This window comes from Scomber japonicus, chromosome 12 (assembly GCF_027409825.1).
Source record: "Scomber japonicus isolate fScoJap1 chromosome 12, fScoJap1.pri, whole genome shotgun sequence".
NCBI classification, from domain to species: domain Eukaryota; kingdom Metazoa; phylum Chordata; class Actinopteri; order Scombriformes; family Scombridae; genus Scomber; species Scomber japonicus.
Genome location: NC_070589.1, coordinates 17,809,148 through 17,833,652, shown reverse-complemented (window position 1 = coordinate 17,833,652; position 24,505 = coordinate 17,809,148). Strand labels below are relative to the sequence as shown.

Below are 24,505 nucleotides of genomic sequence, written 5' to 3'. Positions count from 1 at the left end.
TAAACAAAACACAAATTAGACCACAGACCCCAAACCGATTTTTTGCTTTTAGGTGTTTTATTACAGAAAGTGTATAAACCCATGACCAAAATAGTCATACAATCTGTCATTGTGTTACTTAGATATGGAATTATAATGAAAAGTAACTGGGGGGTCCTCACACCCCACTTTGAGAAGCACTGCATTACTGTATCTTTTTGGTCTTAGGGAACAATATAATGGGCAACAAGTTTGACCTGCACAAGAAAGTGTGTTAAAGTGTCTTTTCTTACTTAAAAGCATTGCAATTGTATTAATCCTGTAATCTCCTACCAGCATTAAATTCTATTTTTTGCAAAATGCTGCAAAAAGTTACATAATTTGACATCGAGACATTGCAACATTGAGTTTTGGGGGACTGCTGCTTTGAAGTGTTGCATACAGTAGTTATTAACAGAAAGGTGAACAACCGTGCGACAGATGATATGCGTCACGTTTGCTTTCTGAGATCATTTCAGTCCAGTATAAAGGGCACAAGCTTATGAAAATCTGTATTTATCAAAGTTGCAGTGTGACCCACATCGTCGTGTTTACAGAGTCAATATTACCCAACACAAGAGCGAAGGTTCGTGTTGATTTGTAAATTGAACCAATAACACTTCATTCTTTGTTTTCATTCGCTAAATATTGAAATATCACCCAATGCATTTCACAATAGACTCCATGTTTCATGAAACGCCCTCAGTGGTGCAACTTTGGAACATCCAAAATGTGATACGAATGGGTGGATTTCATTTTTGATAGTGAGGACACTGGCACTTCCTATTAACCATCATGTCCTGATTCATTACTGTAAATTTGTAAGAAAAGGAATTTTTTGAGAAGGTAATTTGATATTCCTGGAAATCAGAGCCAAGGTTTCAATTACAATTCAAGTTGAAGTGTATTAAATGAATTGATAATATCTTTTTATTCCACACAGCAGCGTCTGGAAATCAGAGGACAGCATCATCCTGTTTCCAAAGCCAAAGTGTCTGTAAGTAGTAACTGATAGCGAAGCCAGACAGTAAGACGGTACAGATTGTGTATCACCTCATTTTCACCCTTTGCCCATCTCTCTTACAATATTCTCTTATAATATACACTGTTTTCAATAACTGTTACTTCTTTCTATATGTGTTTTTTAGTGTATGCACCCTCTTGTGCTGCCACTGTGCTGCCAATAAAATAGTCTTTTTCTTTAAATCATTGGGATGTAAGGTTAAAAAATAAATAAAATTAAACAGAAAATGAGATTCAGGCGCAGCAGGAGATGCACATAGACGCAGATTAGATTAGATTACTATTAAATCTGGTTGGACTTGCTCTCTTTACTAAGAGTCAATAGTTGTACTAAAGGGTTGGACTTTCCCGACAATGAACCACAAAACTAGAAACATGAGCCAAGTGACCTAAAAGATTCACAAATCTTGTGCATTTGGAGTTAAGCTAGTTGACTTTTTACTTTATTTTGTATCTGTAAGGAAAGGGATAAATGATTGAAGGTATTAAGACAATAGGCAGGTCAGTTCAACACTAACCTCCAGATTTAAAATGTTCTTGTTTGTAAATGTGATGAAAGTGGCAGAAGCAAGTACTTCACTGACTGCTGGTTATTCTGATGTTGAGGTAAAGTGTGTGAAAGTGGTTGAGGGAAAAATAGGGAGTAGCAGGAGTATCAAATGACCTACAGCACTAAAATAATATCATTAATATAGAAATAAAATACTTTGTAGAACAATTGTGGACTGTAACAAAGTGCAAGTACTGTACTTAAGTGCACATTGGAAGTACAGTACTTTATATCTCTGATCTACTACATATGTACTTTTTATTACATTACATTATTTGACACTTAAAATTGATTCTCAGATTAAGATAATGTATTTTAATATTCTAAATTTTGGTTTAATTGTCCGCTTTTTTCTTTTTAAAAATGTGTTTTGAACTTTAATCTGCATTAGTGGGTGCAACAGTGTATTATTATTATTGTAATAAAAAAAAGAAGATGCACTTATATAATATGATGCAGTACTAGTATGATTAATCTACCCAATGTATGTAAAATTGTCTCCACAATGATAAACTACAGCATTAAAATGATCTAACATGTCAAAAACAAACTATATAATATACTAACACTAAAAGAAACCAGTCTGCATAATGAGTACTTTTACTTTTGATATTTTAGGTACAACTGGCTGGTAATACTGGTGATACTTTTACTTAACATTTTGAGTTAATTTCTTTTACTTGTATTAGGGTAGTTTTAGGCTGTAGTAATTCTACTTTTACTTAAGTACAGAATCTGAATACTTCTCCCACCACTGGACGTTGAACAATATGTAATACTCAATGCTGCATTAAACTTGATTTGTTTTGGGTGTATTCATGCAATATGAGATGAGATCTTCTCCAGCTCCCTCCGCAACCCTCTAGAGAATAAACTATTAGGAAAAGGGATAGATGGATGGATTCATGCATATATTGAAAATGTTCAATTCTGACTTTATTGTTTTGCCTTTCACAGCTTCCTCCCTTTTTCTGAGTAATAAAATATTTATTTCTTATAAATTAACACACGTTTCAAAATAGATGGCACTTTTTAAAAGGGAAACCCTGTGTGAACAAAGTATAGGTGTTGTATTCTGGTTTGTATTTAATACAGTAAATATGATTTATGAAAAAAAAGCAGTGTAGTTGGAGTAAATCTACACAGGGACATATCTAATAAGACAGTGAATATTAACAGTGTATCACAGCAGCCTTGCACCAAAATGTGAAGTTAAAGAGGAATCAACATTATGCAACACTTTGTTTGGATAGCTGAATGTTGATCAGATGTTTTAAAGCTCCATAAAATTACTGAATCACGACAGACTGAGTAACCCTGACCTTTGCCTAATCATACCATGATTAACTCTTTATTTTTGGCCAGTCCACAAACCATAGTCCATTAACCCATTACTCGCAGTGTACATTAACTTTTTAGAGATCTTAAAAAGAGTGACTGTGGTGCAAAAGAACAGTTTTACCTCCAGTAGATGCTGAATTGGATTTAGTGGTGACTATAATCTGTAATATGATGTTTATTTTCTGACAGAATAAGATGTAAAAAGATAAAGTTCACTGTCATGGTTTCATCTAATTAATCAGCTTTAGACTGAATTTCTCGTGTATATTTGAGTTTTTATAGTGTTTTATAGTCCCTGTCATTCCTCACTTGTCCACCAGGGTTCTTCATCGTGTTTCCCACTATAACCCATCATCTGCTGTCACCTTAAATTTCCAGACCAGATTTTGACCACCTGTGTTTGGCCTCTTGCCTGTTTTTATTTGTATTTTATCTGACTATCTGACTGCCTTCTTGTAACGACTACATTATTGATCTTTGACCAATTTAAACTGTTTTTTGATGCTCATCCTCTGTTGAGTCTGAATCTTTATCCTTGTGCCAGTTTTCTGAACCCCCACAGATTACTTTGCCTTTGTCCTGTCCTGATAGCACAGCTAGCAAGCCAATAACACTATTGCCCTGTGCTAGTTACACAAGTTGACATTTATCAGATACATTATTTATTAGTTTTTCATTCTTACCTGTGTGAATTTATATATAATGTTCCTGTTTATACATCTTAAAAACAGGAAGGTAGCATGAACTGGCTATATGTTCATGTTCAGGATTGTGAACATTAAATGACACTAATCAATATTAGCAAATATTCTTTAACTGGATTATGACTGTAATCCAGCTTCCTAAAATACCTCTGAGACTCTTGTGACAGACTGCATGTCTGACAGTGATTATAGTCCACAAGGCCTCCTGACTGTGCTGAATCAGAGCAGATAAGCTTATCATCAATGATTATACTCCTGAAATATATAACGAAGCATAGTAGGGTCAGATGTTACACACAAACCCCCTCTCAGCCTGTGACGCAGGACTCTCTGTGGTAGGCTGAGCCTCATGTACACATTTTATAATGTTTTTATGTCATGTGCTTTAGTTAAAGGACTCTGTTGCATTACAGAAGCAACCAACCCTTCCGATATAAACAAAATATTGTACAGAATACCTTCAAATGTGCTACAACTTTTGTCATTTTGTATTTTGCACTTGATTAGGAGGTAAAAGAAAAATATAACAGTAACGCTTATCTTCACGGTGATAGCACTCCTGATCGGGCCCTTTGAAAACAGACAGGCACACTTGGCTCCTTGATCGGGAAACACAGACACTGTTGTTCTGAGTTGCTGGAAATGTGACGTTATCATATTACTGACAGTGAGAGCAATGTTGAGTTATTGCTACACCTATTCAGGTTAAAGCTTGAAATGAAGAAGGAAGGGGTTCTCAGTTGCGGATATCAGACTGAGGAACATATCAGTTGTATCCCCTCAATAAACTCATCCAACATGGGTCAGAAATGAAGATATAATGCTTGGTCTTGTGTGGATTTGAGTACAGTCTAGTGAATCAAAGCATCCATCCACAAACCTGCTCTAAACTGACCTCTGTCACATTAACAAGTACTCCAGTGATGATTTTAAAAATTTAGGTAGAGAGAAAAAATAACCTGCCTTATAGTTCCTGTTGCTAGATCCTACATTTCCCATAATGCATCGCTTTCATTTGAACTTTCCTGCCCACTACTTCAAACCCTACACACGTGTAACACAGGCTTTCTGTTTTTAGGCCTGAATCCCAATTAAAAAAAAATCTTTTTTCAAACTTTGGAAAACTCCTGCAGGGCCTCAGTATAAAAAAAGAAAAGAAAGAAAAATCGATGAAGTGCCTCTTTAACTCAGCCACCGCATGGCTCATTGATCACACATTAACTTCCATTGACTTCATTCGGAGAACTAGCTGAAAGCTCCAGTGATGACTGGGGTCAACATCCTTGTTACACAACAGACAACCACTCAAACATGCCCAATCTGGAGGGCCGCTGTTCCAGTTACCTCATTAACCTTTCAACACGAGAAAATACATTTAGGCTTTAGTGAGAAATGACTGCAGGTTATTTCTGTTAGGAGAAAAAACATTTTGTCTCCATAAGCTCTGCTTTTTTTAAAGGCTGTTACCATTTTGCCAGCAGGATTTTTTAATGTGTTTGATGCACCTAAAAGGTCTAAAAATCAACAAAACTTGTTTCACTTGTAAACTAACCCTAAGAAAGCAGATAGTTTGTTGATAGTGAGAAGACATTTTGGCCAGTGATCGTAAACAGCACGGTGCTCTCATGCAAATGCTTGCAGTACATCTCCGACTATCTTTGCCAAAACTATCTGTTTCTGTATCTGAGGTACCTGATCGAAGCTATAAAGGGGAATGGGTTCAGTACTTAAACACCTTTCCCCTCACCTACTTTTTATCCATTACACAATAACATGTGGTGAAGGAATGCCTCCTCACGTACTGTAGTATCCATACAGCTGGGGGGAGTGAAACAGAGTCAGTGTCCTCATCTGTTTGTGCAGCTGCAAGTCCTTCTCTTTCAACTCTGACCATTGCCCCGTACAGGCACTGTAACTATTATCAGTTGGGGCCTCAATCTGAAGGAGAGCATGAAAAAAATTCAATTCAAATTTTATGAACACGCTGACTAATTATGTGCAGACTTGTCACTAAATCTGATCTACAGAAATGTCTCAGCGAAAAGTGACTTTTTATAACAGCACCAGTCACTTCTTCATTTTGTGCTCATTGTATATTTAAGAGAAAGATTCTGAGAAGTAGACTACTACTGAGAGAGAAACAGTGACTTTTTTGAACTTTGAAATGAGATTAAATTGTCCACAGTTACCCATAAGAACTGGTCACAGGTGATTCAAGACACTATTTATATTCAGTGCCGCTGTGTTCCCTTACTCACAATGAACAAGTTTTGACTTTAGGACAAAATTTAGAACATAAAAATGCAACATATGCAAATCCCAAAAATTTGAATAAATCCTTTAAATGACCTGTGAATTCTGTAATCTACAAACTATTTGAACAGCATGTGATCCAAGCTGACATTTGAGCTCATAGCTTATTCTAATATTAGTAAAGTGATGTGGCAGCACAGCTCTTCCAGGTCTGAAGGGTTCCTGGCGAGAAACTTTTAAATACAGAAAAATCTCATGGGAAGGGAAAGCAGCCTCTCAGCAGGACCAGCTGCACCAACTTAAAGGTGCACTGTGAGGTTATCTTGATGAATACATACTGAATATTTTTCACCAAAACACATAAATCCAGAGTCTATGAAACCAAATGAAGGCAACTGCAACCTCTTAAAAACATTTGTAAAGCAAATTTAAGTATTTTTAAACCTGCATTAATTACATTACTATGCTCTACTCATTTATTGGTGTTTGTAGCCTTTAAGGTACATTACCACCACCAACTGTCCATATGAAGTACTGCATGAAATGTGGAGAACTATAGTATACAGTTGCTTACTGATGAAGACTATCTTTATGTTTAACTATAACTTTGTATTTTAGACATCATGGCTCCATGGCTTACTTGGTCTGTTACTGCAACTGTTATCTGAAAACATTAAAATCATAAACTATAACTCAGTTGTATTAGCATAAAAAGGTCAATATTAATGTGATCAAAAAATAAACTCAGCAACACAAGTATAGCAAGATGCTTACCAAAACAAACCTTCATTAAAAAGTAGATTCATATTTAAACACTTTGTTGTCACTAACAACACACAAAACATTTGCATTATAAGTTGTTGCAGTTGATTCTGTAGAATTGCTGCATTTCTCTTTCTATGAGATTTTTATACATATTTTGTTGTAGGTTTGGGTTTTGACATGTGACCTTTGTCTGATCACATCATGGCTGTGATCTACAACCAGTTCATATGAACATGTAACAAAAGACCAGCAAAAAATCTCCCTTGGTTTTGGTGGTTATATTTCAACATCAGCATATTTTCTTGGCAGCATATAAAAAAAGAAAGGAAACAATGACTACAGCTAAATATCAGTCTCTCTAAGCCATCTCTGTACAGTGTAGGTCCGACTGATGAGATGTACCACCCTTCATTCATTCCCTTCTGTATCAAAAGTTGAAATCCAAAAACAAATCTACTAGTTCCAATTAACCAATAGAAACTTGAGTAAAAATGTGCAGATCGACCCAATTCTTTTAGATACGTGTCACGCATATCTGACTCATCTATTGACTTGTAATGTACGAACCTTTCCTCTTAGTACCCCTGCCTCCCAAATAATTACAATTGTTCAAACAGTGACCATGTTAGACCAAATTTGGGTCAAAATAAACAAGAACGAGCCTCCTTTTACCTGTTCCCAGGTACAGAAGATAACAAGAAGATCTAGAAAATAAACTCTGACATTTAATTTTACCTTTCTGGGAGGTAAAAGTCTGTTTTTACAAGTTCCTGGTGCCTCGTCATCAAATAGTGATCTGTAATTTGTTTTTTTGGGTTTTTTTTTTAATTTGAATATGAGCTATGTTATATGTATTCTATCCTGATGTGCCTCAATGACCAGACCATGAGACCCACATCAGAACAGAGTGCTGTCGTCCGTAACACCTTACTGGCCAAATGTATTAGGCTGTCAGTAGAGACGTCAGTATTCAGAATAGTGAAATGGCGGGGAAAATAGTCCATCCACTAACAGTTGTCTTGGCAAAAAACCAATAAAAAAACAAAACAAAAACAAAAACAAAACAGGGGCCTAATTCCAGGAGAACAGAGGGTTATGTGATAAAGGCCGGTAACATCTTCGCAGATCATTGGTGAAAGGATGAGGTCTACCAGAGAGATACAGACAAGCAAAAGTGAGTGTGTCTGGGAAGGCTAGTTCCTCTCCTGCACAAATACAGTCTCCTGTGGACAAAGCCCCGCCTCCTGCAGCGTGATGTCATAGTCCAAGTGGGCGAGCTTCCTTCTGGGAAAGTTGGTGACGAGTTCGAAGCGTTCGTTAGGGTAACCCTTGGACTGGACGTGTCTTACCAGTGCCTTGAAGGGAGAGATAAATATAAGGGACACATTTTATGGGGCAGTCGGCTTTTATACTACAACATTCAGTGTCTGGCCAGTAAGAGAAAGTCTGTACTTCAAACTGAGTTAAAACACAGGAAAAATGGTTGTTCTTACCAAAAGTTTTGCTTTAGATGACAAAGAAATTTGTTCTCTCTGTCCATCTGGGTAACGAAGCATCAATCTGGCTTTGGGACCTGTTTAAAAAAACAACAGCAGCAAAATAACCTTTAGATTTATGCAGTTGTCCTGTGTTACATTTTATATAATATATTTTAATATATTTTAGACTGTAAAGCTCAAAAAGAAGTCCAAGACTAATTCTGTGTTCTAGTATCACAACAACATCTGGGCAAGCTGCAGCGCTAACCAAGTAATGCTGACTTCGTAGCAAAAAAAGGCTAACTGATGGACGGACACTTTCAGGAGAGGAACTAGTTAGCTCGACAACATAAGAAGGCCACACTTGAAGGTGGTATGACAAGTCAGCTGTCATAGAAAGGGGGAAGACGTGATAATTGTTTAAATATGGGATTAATGGTGCAAATTTTCTGTGTTTCTCCTGGAAGGCATTTATAGTTTTGCACTTGGTTGTATGCATGGAAAGTGTCAGAATTGTCTCAATAGAGAAACCTGCTAACTGACCTAACTGTGTAAAATGCTGGATTGTCAGTTTCCTGAAAGTTACAGAAAATGGCAGACACAGCCCCCCCAATTCCAATATTGGGAGGGGCTTGAAGTGTACTGAAACCCTAAGACTCATTAAGGGTTGTTGAACACATGCCTGTCTGCAGGATGAAGGCAATCACACTCAAACACAGTAATACCCTCATTATAATTATGTCAGGTTTTGGATTACACGTTGTCGTACCGTTGTCATCAGGGCAGTCTACGTCACAACTTTTGGAGGTGCTGATTTTCGAAGGCCCCGCGTTTTCAGCTGCTGTTGTACAGGAGTTCCCTGCAGATTCTGTGTCAGGGGGAGGATGACGAGGACCGCCAGCCGAAGGCTCCAGGTGATTCTTTTTGCTCTCCTCTTTCTTGTGACAGTGGTTGTTTTCTTTGTACGGAGACTTTCTGTGGCAAGAAGATGAATTATCCGGGTGAAGACGCTGCTGAGCCGATGTGGCAGGAGGGGCTGGGGTGTGTTTGCTGGTTGAACTTTTCTCTTCCTGTGTTTCTGGCATTTCGCTGTCCGAGCCATCCACAGAGATGGGACCCTCGCTGTCGGAGAAAGGCTCTGCATCGGAGTCGTCATCTGATCGCGGGGAATCTGGGGCTTCAGGGACATTTGAAGACTCGTAGTGTGTCTCCTGTAGGGAGGCTCGGATTGCTGCCTCCAGCTGACTGTCTTCACTGGCATCAATCAAACTTTCCTAGAATAGAAAACAGAGAATGTAGCTGTTGAAAACAAATCAAAGAGATGGGAAAAAAAAAACAAAGGAGGGGAACATAATAGACTGGCCGAAACTGACTGATACTGACAAATGCCAACTATTACAATACTTGCCATCAAGTCTATCAATACTATGGAAAATGTGACAATCTTTGGAGATGAAAATTGTGCCACGGATAAAACATGTTCAAATTAGTACTGAGTACTGATCATAAGTAGTAAGGGCTCTAATCAGGTATAATAACTCACTGTTTATTTCTCCCCTTCTAGTACAGTCTAATAAAGTCAAAGAAATGTTATCTTTCACATGTAATGCAGCTTATAGGACCAGGACGAGACCACGAAGAGGTTACGACCATAACAGAGCTGATCATATCTAGTTTTACATCATGAGAAGATATCCATACACTGCGCAGATCTACAACTGCTACAATAGTTGTGACAGAGGAAATTCCAACAGAGTCTCTGAGAAAGAAGAGAGTTCTTATTAGAGCAGAAAAAATGGGAATAAAAGCTGACACATGAGATGAGAGACCCACAGAGCGAGCTCGTTTAGCGGGGGGTGCGTGACAGGACGGTCCGTCAAGCTGCCCGTGCTCTGCCAGGAAGCCGGTCGCCTGCTCCAAGAACGATGCCACATCCAGCTGGTTCCACTCCACCATTTTCTGACCTATAGTAGTCAATGACAAATTCAATTGATGGATGTTTTTAAAAGACACCAAAAGCAGGAAATAGTCACTATAAATAACATGACATGAATGTATTGTATTGTATTGAGATCATCACTTTTACAAATACAAGGATCTGTTGCTCTCTCACACTCTGTTATTCAGGGATGTATTACTGCTTTTGAATTACTTCTCAGCCCCAATCTCTTCTAAATGTTATGAAAGAGCATTATGTTGTCTTCTTACGCTACCTCAGTTCACACGATTACTCACCTGTACGGGGATCGAGGATGGAAATATAGGGAAACTTGTTCAGTTTATAGAACTGGATGTATCTTTGACCCTCTTCACTGTCATGATATACCTGTAATGAAATAAATGGCACAATAAAATGCAGATGTAGAGAAACACATTGAGAGAGTGATGTGCGTTTGAATGTTAGCTTTGAGAAATCAGGTCAAAAGGGGGATTTCAGAGTGTAGTAGAAATGGCACTGAAAAAAATAATGTTTGCATCTTTTCTTTGTTATTCAGCCAAATTTTCCACTTCAGCTAGTAAGCTGGGTTGGGCTGGAGGTTCTTTCGGATAGACAGTCTTCTGTATGATGCACTAATTTGTACAGTTTGTGTATTGTTTTACAGTCTAAGTGTTTCTATCTTGCACAAACAAAGTGTCTGATATCAATGGTTAAACTTGGACTTCTCAAATCGGTCTAATCCCCAAAAACATTTGAGGAACTGGACCCTTGAAAATTACTCAACTGAAGGTTTTACAGACACTTGAAACCATCAGAGATCACATATGACCCCGTGCTCTGAGGCTGCATACCTGCCAGAATATGAAGTGTTCTCTGATGATGGTTTTCACTGCGTCATTACTCCACACGTCTCTGTTCAGGCACTGGCAGGCAAAGTCCTGAACGTTTTGAATGTTGATCATTAACCACTTGTTCTCCAGTTGGCCACAGTCTTTTGCCTTTAAGCACAAAAAGAGGAAATGTAAAATCAATAAAGACAGGATGTCAAGCTGGATTTAGCCAATGAGTACATCATTAAATTGGCATGTATAGATTTAAGACCCAAAGCACAACAACAGATGGATGGGAGACAAATTCACTGAATAAAAAGGTGTCCCCTTACGGAGAACACTTATAACTATCTACATTAGTGTCACATAATCATGTAATGGTGGACAGTCTGCAGGTTTTCACCATCTGATTTCAACAGTATTGTCAATGCACATTCAACCCACTAGGGGAAATGTTTCATTTTGGCAAAAATGACAACTTGGATACTGCTGCCCTTCCATTCATGGCACACCCAGCTGCCCATCTGTGATCTACAGTCATCATCTGAAATTTCACTGAAAGTTCAGCACCCACACAAACTGAATAAAGATGCGTGGTGTAAAGCGTCCGCTGAGTGACTCCTCACCGTCTCAAAGCTGCCTTTGTGCATGAGCTCAATGGGAGGACGGAAAAGGTCTGCCAGGGTGCTCAGTTTCTTGTCCACCGTGCCACCGTTACGCAGCTCCTGTTCTTGGCGAACTAGAAAAAGAGAAAAACAAATCCTTGGTCATTGTAGGAAGTAAAGACACAGTAACATAAAGCTTGTTAGAGATCATGCATTTACATACGCTTGAGTAAGTGGGTTAGTCGGCTTTTTCCAGTAAGTCATTTAAACTAGGATCTGATTCCTGTAATTGGGGTGAGGGATTGGAGAAACCTGGTTCCCCAGGAGACTGACAATTTCTCTGCCCTGTGTGTCTGTTTTGCACAGCACAAGAGTGCAGATGTAAAGTAACAGCAGAGTGCATGGATGAATGGTGAGATGATTACACAGAATAATGCGTTCATGAATTTAAAATAATTCTGTCTCAAGTACGGCAAAAACAGAAACGCTAAATAGCCTCCAGAAGTCTGAATAAATTAATTTTAAACAGCTGAAGATTTGACAACTGAAGGTAAAATAAGAAAGCCATGCTTCAGGAAAACGGTCAGAGCTAAGGCAGAAATCTGATTACAGCAGTGCATGTAAGCTTGTTCTCCGATATGAGTAAACTGTTTACTTACAGTAAATGAATGTAAATTTAGTGAGAGACAGCTGGTGCATTTGTCGGTTGTACTTATGAGCATTAAGCTGTAACTACAGACTTTAACATAAACCTACTTACTTGTTTCTGTTTGGAAGTCCCTGAATCCATCAAATATAGATCGAGCAGGTCTTCTTCGCTTTGGCACTGAATGTGTAACAGACAAAAATCACAGAAGATGATCACAAAAACCTCCAGTAATGACAGCAACTTAGTTAGAGTAAGAAAAGAAGCAATGTAATACCTCCAAAAAGTGGTTCTGGTTCAACCAGTATGTCCTGCTTCTGGGGAATAGGTGCTCGTACTTCACTGAGACATAAAAAAACATAAAATGTTATTCTAGGAAACCAAATGATCTACAGTAAACCCAGGAAAAGGACTGTCACGATAACTACTTTTAATCTTGTCATTTTAGGACCATTTTATTCCAACACTTGCAGTTAACATGGTAACACCTGTTCAAATACCATACTGAGCTATATGGGAGGTGGCCGGACCCCCAGCTTCACCCTATTCACTTACACCATACCTGCAGCCTACATGCACAGACCAACACCTCCAGCTTATATGATCACAGGAGGGAGGGAAGAGTTTTGGATGAATTTGGGGTTTCTAGAAATGTCAGGAACCATTTTTATTTGTCAGGACGAGTGAGATGCTCTCAAAAAAAAAAAGGATTTTATGAGTCAATTACTTATCTTGACTTACACATATCATATTTACACAAAAACTAATTTATGACCACCCTATTAGTAATATTCAGATGTACTTTGTATGCCCTGTTATGCTCTTCTGGGTCAGAAGATGGTAGTATTTAGTGGCGATTCCTCTGGGGATCAGGGATTGAGGGTTTGGGTCCCAACTCGTTAAGCTAACTGTTGTTGAAAAGGATCAACACACGACATTCGCTCACTACGGTTTACAACTTTTTACACGTTCGAGGGGATGCAGAGTCTCTCAGAAACAGCATGAAATAACTTAGTGATGTCCCCTCAGAGTATAATGATGTTTTGTTATCACAGTTTGCTAAATAATATTAAAGACAAGCAGTAAATCTTCTGTTACATAGGTACCCTAAGGTGCATCCATGTACTGGGTTTTTCCTTAGCGGTGGTTAGTGAAAACTGAATTCATCAAAGTGTTGAAACCTTCTCGAAACAACTTACTTAAACAGGTAGACAGATTATTTGCCTCGAGTAGATAAACCACACATAAGTAATGCTTTTATTTTGGTGTCATGTTGGTGACATTCTTACAGTGGTGGAAAAAAGTTTTTGGACACCCCATGCATTTGTGAAATATTGCATTAAGAATCACTCTTAATTCTTCAAGTGCAATTTCTTTTAGTACAGTCACAGCCAAAATACTAAACAAATCTTAAAATGGATTATCAAAAGGTCTGTTTCAAAGCGTAAACTGAAGAATTTAGGAGAATTAAAACAGTAATTCAAGAAGAATGGTACAAGATTACCCCTCAACAGTGTGAAAGGCTCGTGGGGAACATGCCAGCCAGGATTAGAGCTCTACTGCGTGCTAATGGCAGGGCCACTAAATATTAATTTGATGATGTGATGGTTTATTTATTTTTTGTTCAGTTTTGAAAACACATTATCTGTTATTTGTTGATTTTGATACCAACAATGTTGAGAACTGACATACTGAAACTGAATTTAGTTTTGTTAGTTTTTCCTATAAACAAAAACAATATCATTTGTATTTGTTTGTGTCTGTCTATTGCAGCCACACCTTTTGAAACACAAAAAAGATATTTCCACAAACATTTCATGATAATATTTGAGATTGTGTAAACTTTTAAGGGTGTCCGAAAACTTTTTTCCACCACTGTATGTAAAAAAAAACAAAACACACCTGTAAGCTAAAAGGGCACTATGAGGTCAGCAAAAGTCCTCCAGGTCATGTCCATATATGTTCGATAGATTGATAATGTAGTTATTGTGACAGGCCTATTAAGGACTATTGATGACAAAGAATTAAACTACACTCCCTTATTTTATTATAGCACCTATTAGCAACCCAAATCTTAACAGCACACTGAATCCCAAAGTTTCCATCTGGCTCACTGTTAGAAAACAAGAACAAGTTTGGAGGAAAACTTGCAAGAAATTTAGGAGCACTGTGGACAAGATGTTGAAAAAGGTTCAAAGACTTTGTTCCAGTTGACTGAGTTATGAGTTTGTGTAGAGAAATAACAGCTTACTCTGTGGGGGGAGCTCTGCTGCTCGAAGCTGTCGAACTGGAGCTGGTGCTGGGCTCCTCTGCGATCCCGCCTCCGTCCAGAAACATGGTGACTGCCATCTCCAGGTTGTTGTTGCATGCTTCCAACATATGTTTTCCAACACTTTCTGTGGCCCCTAGCAGAGAGTTGGACAAACACATCTTAAGAAACATTTCCAGATAAAGCCTTAATGCACAGCTAAATGTATGCATGACAATAAACACCATCCATGTGAAGCATTCAGATTAAATTTACCACACTACACGACTGATTTTATGGACAATATGGATGAAATCTTTGGGGATCTCCTGTGGCTCAGAGACGTCCAATAATGAGAAGATCAACGTTCAATTTCTAGCTAATCCAGTCCACACGTAAAAGTTTCCTGAACCCCAAATTGCTCCCGAACGCTGTGCCATCAGTGTGTGAAAATGTGCGTGGCGGTGGTTCGTAGTGTTAAAGCATTTTGAGTGGTCAGGTGACGAGAAGGAGCTACACAAATGCAGTCCATTAACTGTTACTATCTTCTACTGTTATATGCGTCATTTCATTCTAAAATATCAATATATTGTGTGAAAGTTGACTTTCTAGAAGAGTGATCATGATTAATCCCACTAATGCAAAATCATATGAAAATCAAATATTGTAAGATCTCTATATATAGCTTCATATGGGTGATGATATTAGGTATCTGTAACAACCGATCATACAAAATATATTGATGTTGTAACCTGCTTACTACAAACCATTTATACATTACTATCAGACATAGCTTCAAAGAATATGTTAAAGGACAGGTCCACAATTTTTCAACAGTCAGGTTGAACATAGAAATATGTTTCTATTGCTTCAATCATTGCTCCTGTTCATACTGACCATTAGAAGATCCCTTCATAGTGTACGTACAATGTAAGTGATGGGGGACAAAATACACAGTCCTCCTTCTGCGCAAAAATGTTAAATTAAAAGTTTCTCTGTAGCTAATATGAAGCTTCGGCCATCAAAACATTAAAGTGTTTTTAGTGACAAAGTCCCTCTTTTTGTTACTTTACTGCCATCACAGCTCAACAATGAAAAATTAAGAGGGGATTAGATGCTATAAAGACAATATAAATGTGGCAGATATCCACTTAGATAGACTAACTCTGACTGCTGAAGCCTCATATAACCTTCAGATAAACTTTCAAATGCATTTTTGCACAAAATGACTGCGTGGACAGGGGAATTTTGGCTTCCATCACTTACATTGAAAACACATTTGAAGGGGATATTTTAACAACCAGTATTAACAGGAGGACTGATTACAGAGAGGAAAACCTCTTTCCGTGTTGATATGCGAACCGGACTGTTGTTTTAAGGCTGATTTTAAGAATTGTGCACCTATACTTCAACTTTTTTGTTTGATTCTTTGCCTCATGCATTTCCATTCATTTTGATCATGTTGTTACAATCATCTGTACACAATTAAAACATACTTATATAGCATTATGATTAAAACCCCATCATTACTGTGTGTCAATGCAGAGTTAAACTTTCCAATTATATAAAGTAACTTTATCAATCATTAGAAGTGCTGGTCACTATGATGGATGACCCTGATGAAGGCCACAAGCCGAAACGTGTTGGTTTGTTAATAAAGTTCTCCTATACTACAAGTACTGCTGGAGCTTTGACTTTCTTCACACGTTTTTCTTTTTCCATGCTCCTTGGAAATAGGTGAAGTTGTGCTGGAAACCTCTACCATGGATCACCACATCCACAGCAAGTCTTATATTATATTGGCTGCATCCCTGCACTAACACGAATGAAAGCAAGCAGTTTAAAAGGCTGTGGTATCCTTTGAGAAACAGTGGGCACTCATGCAAATTATAGGTTGCATGATTTGTTGTGTATATAGACTAACACATCTAAAAACACCCAAATATTCCTTGAGTATACTGATGTTATGAATGGTTACATCCCATGTGTGAAAACGCCTGATCTTACGATGAACTTTGAGTCTTTTTTAAAAAGTGTACAGCACCGTTTGACTACAATGATATTTCCGTGTGTACTGCGCATGTCCGTTTCACTTTCCCAGTGTGGCAGCAGCCCCCCTGAATGTCTTCCTTCTTCTCCGGGAGCGAAAATAACTTCAAACTCACACTTTTTAAAAATCGTGTCGAGGCTTAAAAAAACACGCACTATATTGAGGACATGTTTAAAGTGTGCTCGGCGACATAACAGTGTGCTCACCAAAACTGTGCTTTAACGCCACGGTGAGGCTGGAGATGACAGTGAACACACAGTGAGCACTTACCCCGGCTGATGGTGAAGAAGGGAAGCGTTGGACAACCGACGTCCATAACACATTATCGAACAACAGGCACCAAGAAAAACCCTCAAAAAGCAGCTCTACGCTACCGAGACAGCGCATGTAAAGAGCACCAGAGAGCTAATCTGATCAGACTTAAAGTTGCTGTGCCAAATAATGTTTAAAACTGGTGGTTTCTGCCCGCCCTTTTGTGAGTCTTTCTGTTGAGTTTAGCAGATAACTGGCTGTGCTTTTCCTCCTCTGCTCTGCTCTGACAGCGCAGGGGCCACAGCTACACTTAACGTCCGTTTGTTCGTCTGCGCACTGATTTCGAGGTTTGCTAGGCAATTGAGCTATTCCTGTGTGATAACTCCAAACTACTCAGGAGCTCAAACGCCAAATAAAATGTTATTTTTTACCTGTTATTGCTGTGAATTGTTGTATTAACCCGTTCACCCCCGGAGCTGAGGTGTCTCCGAGCGCCGCCATCTTACCGCCACAAACAACAACATAAATGTGGCGCATGCGCAACGCCGTCCCTTTTTGCCCCTGCCTGGCGCGGCGCGAGCCCCATGCGTCACCAGGCGTTTCTGAGGATTGTGGGTTATGTAGTTCACTCCACAAAGCAGTTTATAAAGAAACATCCACTCACTGAGCACATTAATAGTAACACCAGTGTAATCTAAACCGAGTATACACCACCACACCACAGAGACATTACACTACATTAACAAAAAGAAAGTCACTGAGACATCTGCAATGCCCTGAAAACTTCAGCTTTAGTTTCTATATTTATGTATCCTCATTTTATGTTTTATTGTGAATCCTTCATGGTTTTGTATGACTTGATAAGAACCACATAAAGTTATATAATATAATATAATAATAATACATAATAATACTTTTTTTTTAAAGAAAAAAAGTCTATAGGAAATCAACATCAAGACATGTTACCTATTTGTTTTTTAAATGATCTTATTGTATAAAATTACACACATAAACTTAGCAGTAGTGTAATTTTATTGTTATTTGCATAATACATTCAGTTTCAAAACAGCTTCAACCAAGTTCAAAACTTGAACAAACCTAACAACAATTAGCTAGCAATTAGAATAATTGTTGAAGGTCAATTTATCTTAAATACGTTGTCTCACACATCTGTGTAGTGCTGCCTGGCACAAACAAAACAAGAAAAAAATGATTGATTTCACTTTACATAGGGATGGTGATGATGGCACGGACTTTCTACATCATCAAACTATATTTAAAAATACACAGAGTGACACATCCAATCCAACTGGCCAATTTAAAGGTAACTTAAGTTACAGCCGAGTATAAAATAACATCACAATCATGTCAATAATTCAGAAAGGCCTTCGGTTTTGCTAATATTCTAATATGGGCTGCATTTGAGTTACTGCCAAGACCAGTAACCATCAACAATTTGATTTAAAATCAGTTTTATATCCTATGAAAAAAAGTGAATTCTCAGCTAAAGAAACTTGTACTAAAATACAAAACATTTGTGTTATGCTGTTTTTTTTCTTGTCTACAAAGGTAGATTAAATATCAATAGGCCAATTTAACAAATTTGAAGGTTCAATATAAATCCAAATGACAGGTATTGGATGATAATGGTCAGTATATATTGCACAGAAAGCACTTAGTTAAGCACCTTCTACACCCAGCAATGCACTGAAATGGCATGCTTCTAGTTTATCAAGTGACCTTTGAACCCTGAGGTGGGAGATTGGTTTCATATAAATGATTGTAACAGGGAGTAAATGAGTGCACTCAAGCATTATATACAGAAGTCCACAAGAATAGGTCACTCAGTTTTTGTTCAAAATGTCATCTTAGTGTTAGATATAAGAAATTGGATGGCAAACACAGCCTATAAATACACATCAATACTTATTTTAGGCCAAATAAGAAGAATGAACGTGTCATTATGTGTCACTGCTGTCTATACACGACATTTTTAAATCTCAAAATGCGCTTAAAATTGTCTGTGCTAATAGCACAAGCATAAGCTATCTATCTTACATTAATTAACAATATCTGTGTAAGACCAGTCCTGCTATTATTGAGTCAATTCACTAAAAAAAAAGCCTACAACTTTTTTCTGTTTAAATAAAATGATGAACACATTACTGCAAGTCAAAAGAAAACCAAGGCTGGAATTAGTGATGTATTCAAGGTAAAAAACACAAAAGGGGGGGGGGTTATGTACCACAGATTACAAAACCATCTTTGTGGACACATTAATTGATTTTACATTCTGATGAGTTTTATTTTACTGCAGAGGTCACTCTTGTTAACTTGAAAATGAAACTATGAGCTGTAAAATGTCTGGAAGAAGGAGGAGGAATAGACAAGGCTGCTGGACATCAAAATGTGCCCTTAATCAGTAATACCAGTTTATTAAAAGCATTCATCAGTTTTTGCTGTAAATGATATCTTCCTTAAAAAGTGCCACTGAATTGATTTAAACCTGCATGGTGTCAAAGGTTTCGTCTTCATTAAGGATGTTTCAGCAAATGTAAAGTTTGGTAACTGGTTCGGAACAGTTTTAAAGCGGATTAAACCAAATTAGAGGAGAGTATTCTGAGGATTTGAGTTTGTAAATGAGATTTTATTCAATACTTTCCCTTTAATATTCAGTTTTAATTGTTCTTAATTTTATTCACATGCATACTGCCCATTGTGTACCTTGTGAAATCAGGCCCTAGCCAAAGGAATAAACTCATCACAGCTCACCCTTTCCTCTCATATGATGACTATTCATCCTCAAAAAAGAAAAAAAATGATGGGTACTGTATGAGAGATAGATGTCCACCACTGTACCCAACATGCAAAACAATAAAGGGAAAAAGTGCAGAGGAAAAATGAGGAAATGAGAGTAGTTACTGATATCATTTTCACAGTCCATATCCAGCTTAATAAATAAATAAGCTTCCACACAATAGCATAGATCAATGTGAGTGAGTGCATACATGCATACATGTATGTTGAGTGAGTTGAGGGTGGGTTTAATGTTGGAATGTATATTTGTGTATATGGAGTGGTTATATGATTCGGTGAGGTCAATATGTTCCGAAATGAAGTCTGTATTTGTAGGTTGGACAGGCAGGGTGGCAAAGGGGGGAGCACTGTGAAGTTGGCAGGTGAACTGTATCTATACTGCAGTTTAGAAGCGGATGAAGGTGGCGTCGATTTGGCGTACAGTGGGCAGTGCCAGCATGATCTTTCGCCGATACTGTGGATCCTTCTGTAGTGGGTTTCTTTCCAGGTAGACAGTTTCCAGAGACTTGGCATTCTTCAACTCATCAAGATCTGACCAGTTATCTATCTGATTATCGTTCATCTGGGGGAGAGAGTGAGAGATCGCACAAGTAAGACAACGTAGTTAGTTAAAGTTCATACATTTTCAGAAATCGTGCAATATATGGAGGATGTGGGAAAACATTTGCGGGTAGGGTTAGATAGGGTCGACATTTTGTCAGTCAATAAAAATAAGGACTAAAATGACGTTGCAAATTAATAAATGAATAAATATTTAACATTAAAACAGCATCATTAATGAGTGGTTAGAGTTGCAGTAAACATTCAGCCCCACTGGATGTCAGCAACCAACTATTTGCTATTTAAGTGTATTTAAAGATATTACTTCACTAAGATATAGTGAAGTACTGGTGACCTGAGCAGAGAATAAAGTCACACTTCATCTGTATGTGTTGTAATCCGAGCCTATGTTGTTTGTCTTGATACCTGGTCAGGCTGCGGGTGCATGTTAATGCATGCGAGTCCTGCCGTGTCCGTTTCCAACATGGCTGCCCCCACCCCCCAAAACTTTATTGAGTAAACAATGTGTACAGTTGTTCTGGTCTGAGATGCGGTGGTATGTTGTACATCAACTTAACAATGCAAAGAAATTACACAGAAGTAACTCATTTTAAATTTACATTTGATCTGTTTTTTGGTTTCCCATTCTCTTTTCTATCTGTCAACGATGATCTGTCTCTCTAGGTTCTTGTACCAAAACTATGCTGATGTGCTAGTTGTACCTGCTGGCTCATTGGCTTGGCGTACTGACACATTGTTAAAGTTATTACTTACACCTGTGCTTTTTTTGCTGTGTCAAAAATTCTGCTGTGAAAAATATTTGTATCTATTAGTAAAGCTCTATGTGCTCTGTAATAACATTACATTAATAGAAAACGTAATACAAAAGTGCAACATTCTTGTTAAACTTTATAAATTAAACAGATGTCCATACCCAGAACTCCTGCAACTCTGTCAGATGGCTGATGTTTTCAATTTTCTTTACTCGGTTGGCTGCGATGTCCAAGGTTGTCAGCTTTTTCTGAAGGGAAAAACAACAGCTTTTGAATGTACAGAATAAACATTGTTGTAACATATTCTCACAGTTAACAAAATACATGATGGACAGTTGGGCATTCAGTCCTTTCAGAAATGAGCTGCTGAATTTCTATAACTCACATTGTTTTCCAAGCCTTCAATGACCTCAATGCCATTGTGACTCAGATAGAGCTCTCTCAGGTTCACAACATTCTGCAGACCCTCAATTTTTGTGATCCGATTACTCTGAAAGTAAATGCACAGAAAAGGATTTACAAAATGTCTAAACACAAAAGGCTCTTTTTCATCGATTACCATTCCAAACAGTGTTGAAGATGTGTGTGAGATTACCTGAATGCTTAAAACAGTCAGATTATGTAAACCCTCCAGGTTCTGAAGCATAGTTATTTTATTGGTGCCGAGGAATAAACTCTGCAAAGATGTGAGTGTCTCCAGGTTCTCAATGACCTATGAACACAACAAAATGAAAGAGACACAAATAAACATCAAAAGGATTTCATAAATATTCCACTAATGCCCTATAATGTCTTACTTTACATCATAATTTTGTTTTTTTATGTGTAATGTAGATTAGTTACATTTTAACAACATTTCCCACTGCCCAAGAGACCCTTTGTGTCATACCCGGATGCGATTGGAGCCCAGCTCCAGCATCTCCAAGACTGTGAGGTGTTCCAGGTTGGCAATGTTGCTAATTTTGTTGTGAAGCAAGAAAAGTTTCTTCAGCTGAGTCAGTTGATCTAAACCCTCCACTTTCCTTAAAAGGTTGAAGGACACATCGAGCTGCCTGTGGTTCAGTCAAACAATTGAGCTCATTAGTGTTAATTGTATTTTTAAAAAAAACATTTCTTAAAAATCTCTATAATGCCATATGAGAAATACAAGTGTTGGTAGTGTCTAGAACTTTATGTAATTATAAACAACTTGACTGAAATAAGGAATCCCATCTGTATGAAATATGTGGAGTGAATACAGTCTTTTAGACATTCAGACAAATTATTTCCTCTGTTAATACATACTCAATGCACAATGCCATAAAAAATAATTATGTTCAAACAAAACATATACAGTTTTCTTCTGACTTACTCCAACTCTTTGAGGTGCTGCAGGTTCTCCAGTTTGCGGATCTGATTGTCATAGAGATCTAGTTCCCGCAGTGCGCCCAAGCTATCAAGGTTTTCTATCTTTTTGATGAGATTCTGTCGTAAGGAGAGTGTCTGTATAAAAAGAGGGATGAAAAGAAAGCAATTAATTGATATTAACTGATATACCACTTGCTGTATGTTACAGAAATACTAAATTCTTCTTAGAAGAAAGAGGTTCTCCGCACATCTTCCAGCAATATGCAGTTGAATCTGGTGCTTCTAATGTCAGGGACAGTAAATTGACTGGCATGGTAATTCCTGAGGTTAACCAGTTACTTACTTTAGCCTTCTGTAGCACCTCCAGTCCTTCAATCTTTCCGATTCGACAATGAACAAGATCAACATCCTAGAAAGACAACAGACAGTTTACGGTGACATGCTGTCTATAAGTAATGGTGGTCAGTGTTGACTGGACCGCAACAGTGGGGCCAGCTTATAAATGCCTGTAAATTCAGTCCCTGACTGATGAAGTTTCATCATTGTTTGAAGGTAGCACTCGGTTGTCTTGGCCATTCATACACAGTCCAGCCTGTCACAATTTGCCAGAAGAAGATGTCCTTAAATTGCTTGTTTTGTCTTATCAAAAGTCCAAAACAGATATTCAGTTTACAATTATACAGGGAAGAGCAGCAAATCCTTACATTTTTGAGATGATCTAGAGAATGTTTGCAAATTTTGCTTGAAAATGGCTTAAATTATTATGTCAATTTAAAAAAAAAAAATCTTTAGATCAACTAATTAGTAAACTGTTTCAGTTACACTAAAAAACAATAAAATTTCACCTCTTCCTCTGGGTCCAAGGTTATGGTGTCCATGTCAACAGGAGACTCTTCTTTACCTTAAATGAACACAAGAACAAATCATACAAACAAATACAGCAGTTGACACCAAAGTGAAATATCCACAAACATGATACAGACACAAAAAGGCTTGTTGTAATGCAGTTACGACTGACAGTTATAATGTTGTCCTTTTAACAGACTAACTGCTGGGTTTCATACTTATGATTGCTCATGTTCAAGAGACATCACAGCTAAAAGCATCACAAACAACATGTAAGCCCTTGTATGTGTCACGGCTGCGGATGTGCTGATGTACCTGTGGTGGCAGGCTGACTGGAATCCACGTCGCCATTGATACTCTTCCTCCTGGTCTCATCATCACCAGACTCCTCAGACTCACCCCTCCGGTCCACTACAGTCAGCAGACACAGAGGAGTTTAATTTTAACATTCAGATGCAGGGCTGTGATCTGAGTGTCAGTGAGTTACACATTTTGCTGATGCACATGTAATATGATGCAAAGACCAGGCCCATCTCCACCTCCTCGCTCACTGAGGACTCATGTGAAGCTTCCAGCCTCTGGCTGTCACCGGGTTACAAACCAATGCTATTAGTGATCTCAGAAGTGTCCCAGATCAGCATTACACCTACCTTTGAACTAAATCTGTCAGTTTTATTGCTATGAATACTAGTCTTGCCAGTCTAAAGACAATTTGCAAGCTTGTGACTTCCATTCACAAACACAGGCTAACTTGAACACTGCTAACAATGTTCGCTAGCTGCAGCAGCTGACTGGACCACAGTAGACAGGTTTACCAGCTAAAATTGGAAACATGTTATGTAAGCGGACAAGCCTCGTTAAACCAAAACCAAAATAAAAGCAGACAATTAACACTAGACTACACATCACAGGTAGACAAACTGAAGTCAGGTGTCCATTAGCAAGGCACCGTGAGCTGAACATCGTCTGCTAACGGGGGGGGGCTTGTTGTTAGCCTGTTAGCTACAAATCCGAACATGAACGTCTGCTCAGTAACAAGGAGAACGAGTGGCTGGCTGTGCTCATATAAAAATAGAAACGTTTTGTCTGGATGAATTCCGCTTCACCCGGCTAATATAACCGTTACCAAGGCTAAACATTTACAAATGTACTCACCTTCCATCTCTTGAAGATCTCCAACAGACTGGGCCGCCATGTTTCCTGTAAACACTCCTGACAACCGCTCAGCCAATCAGAGGGAGGCACGAGCCGCAGCCGAACGACAGAGGGCGCTGACGTCACAGCAGCTGGAAACAAACAAGTTTCATTTACATTACAGTGTGCATTTATATATATTTTATTTATAAGTGAAATAAGAAGGTACATGCACTGTACTTAAATACATCTCAAGACTCACTTTTATTCTCTGGATTTTAATTGCGTTAATCGGTTTAATTTGTTATCTGATTTCTTTGGCTTTTTAAATTTGTGCTTAGATTTT

At 38.1% G+C, this 24,505-nt stretch overlaps 2 protein-coding genes and 1 long non-coding RNA gene across 4 annotated transcripts; 1 reads left to right on the top strand and 2 right to left on the bottom strand.

Moving 5' to 3' along the window:
• The first annotated feature begins 618 nt into the window (after positions 1 to 618).
• On the top strand, positions 619 to 9,010 carry LOC128369241 (uncharacterized). 2 transcript variants are annotated; one of them, XR_008322000.1, is made up of 3 exons: positions 619 to 864; positions 962 to 1,015; positions 8,878 to 9,010. It is a non-coding gene; the product is annotated as an uncharacterized LOC128369241 (long non-coding RNA). The 2 variants fall into 2 exon arrangements; XR_008321999.1 differs by lacking the exon at positions 8,878 to 9,010 and adding an exon at positions 8,365 to 8,781.
• Positions 1,044 to 17,276, bottom strand: ubxn7 (UBX domain protein 7). The gene is made up of 11 exons (XM_053330244.1): positions 17,134 to 17,276; positions 14,404 to 14,557; positions 12,430 to 12,494; positions 12,267 to 12,332; positions 11,528 to 11,640; positions 10,923 to 11,069; positions 10,368 to 10,458; positions 9,966 to 10,096; positions 8,902 to 9,406; positions 8,148 to 8,227; positions 1,044 to 8,009 (listed from the first exon to the last, which is right to left on the bottom strand). Exons 1-11 carry the CDS (start codon positions 17,237 to 17,239, stop codon positions 7,848 to 7,850), a joined length of 1,620 nt encoding a protein of 539 aa, XP_053186219.1. The 5' UTR covers positions 17,240 to 17,276; the 3' UTR covers positions 1,044 to 7,847.
• A 446-nt stretch (positions 17,277 to 17,722) lies between these two features.
• On the bottom strand, positions 17,723 to 24,222 carry ppp1r7 (protein phosphatase 1, regulatory (inhibitor) subunit 7). The gene is made up of 10 exons (XM_053330269.1): positions 24,181 to 24,222; positions 23,341 to 23,436; positions 23,025 to 23,080; positions 22,523 to 22,588; positions 22,184 to 22,314; positions 21,722 to 21,884; positions 21,428 to 21,544; positions 21,218 to 21,322; positions 20,994 to 21,080; positions 17,723 to 20,081 (listed from the first exon to the last, which is right to left on the bottom strand). The coding sequence occupies exons 1-10, from the start codon at positions 24,218 to 24,220 to the stop codon at positions 19,905 to 19,907; spliced, it is 1,038 nt and encodes a 345-aa protein (XP_053186244.1). The 5' UTR covers positions 24,221 to 24,222; the 3' UTR covers positions 17,723 to 19,904.
• Positions 24,223 to 24,505: the final 283 nt, after the last annotated feature.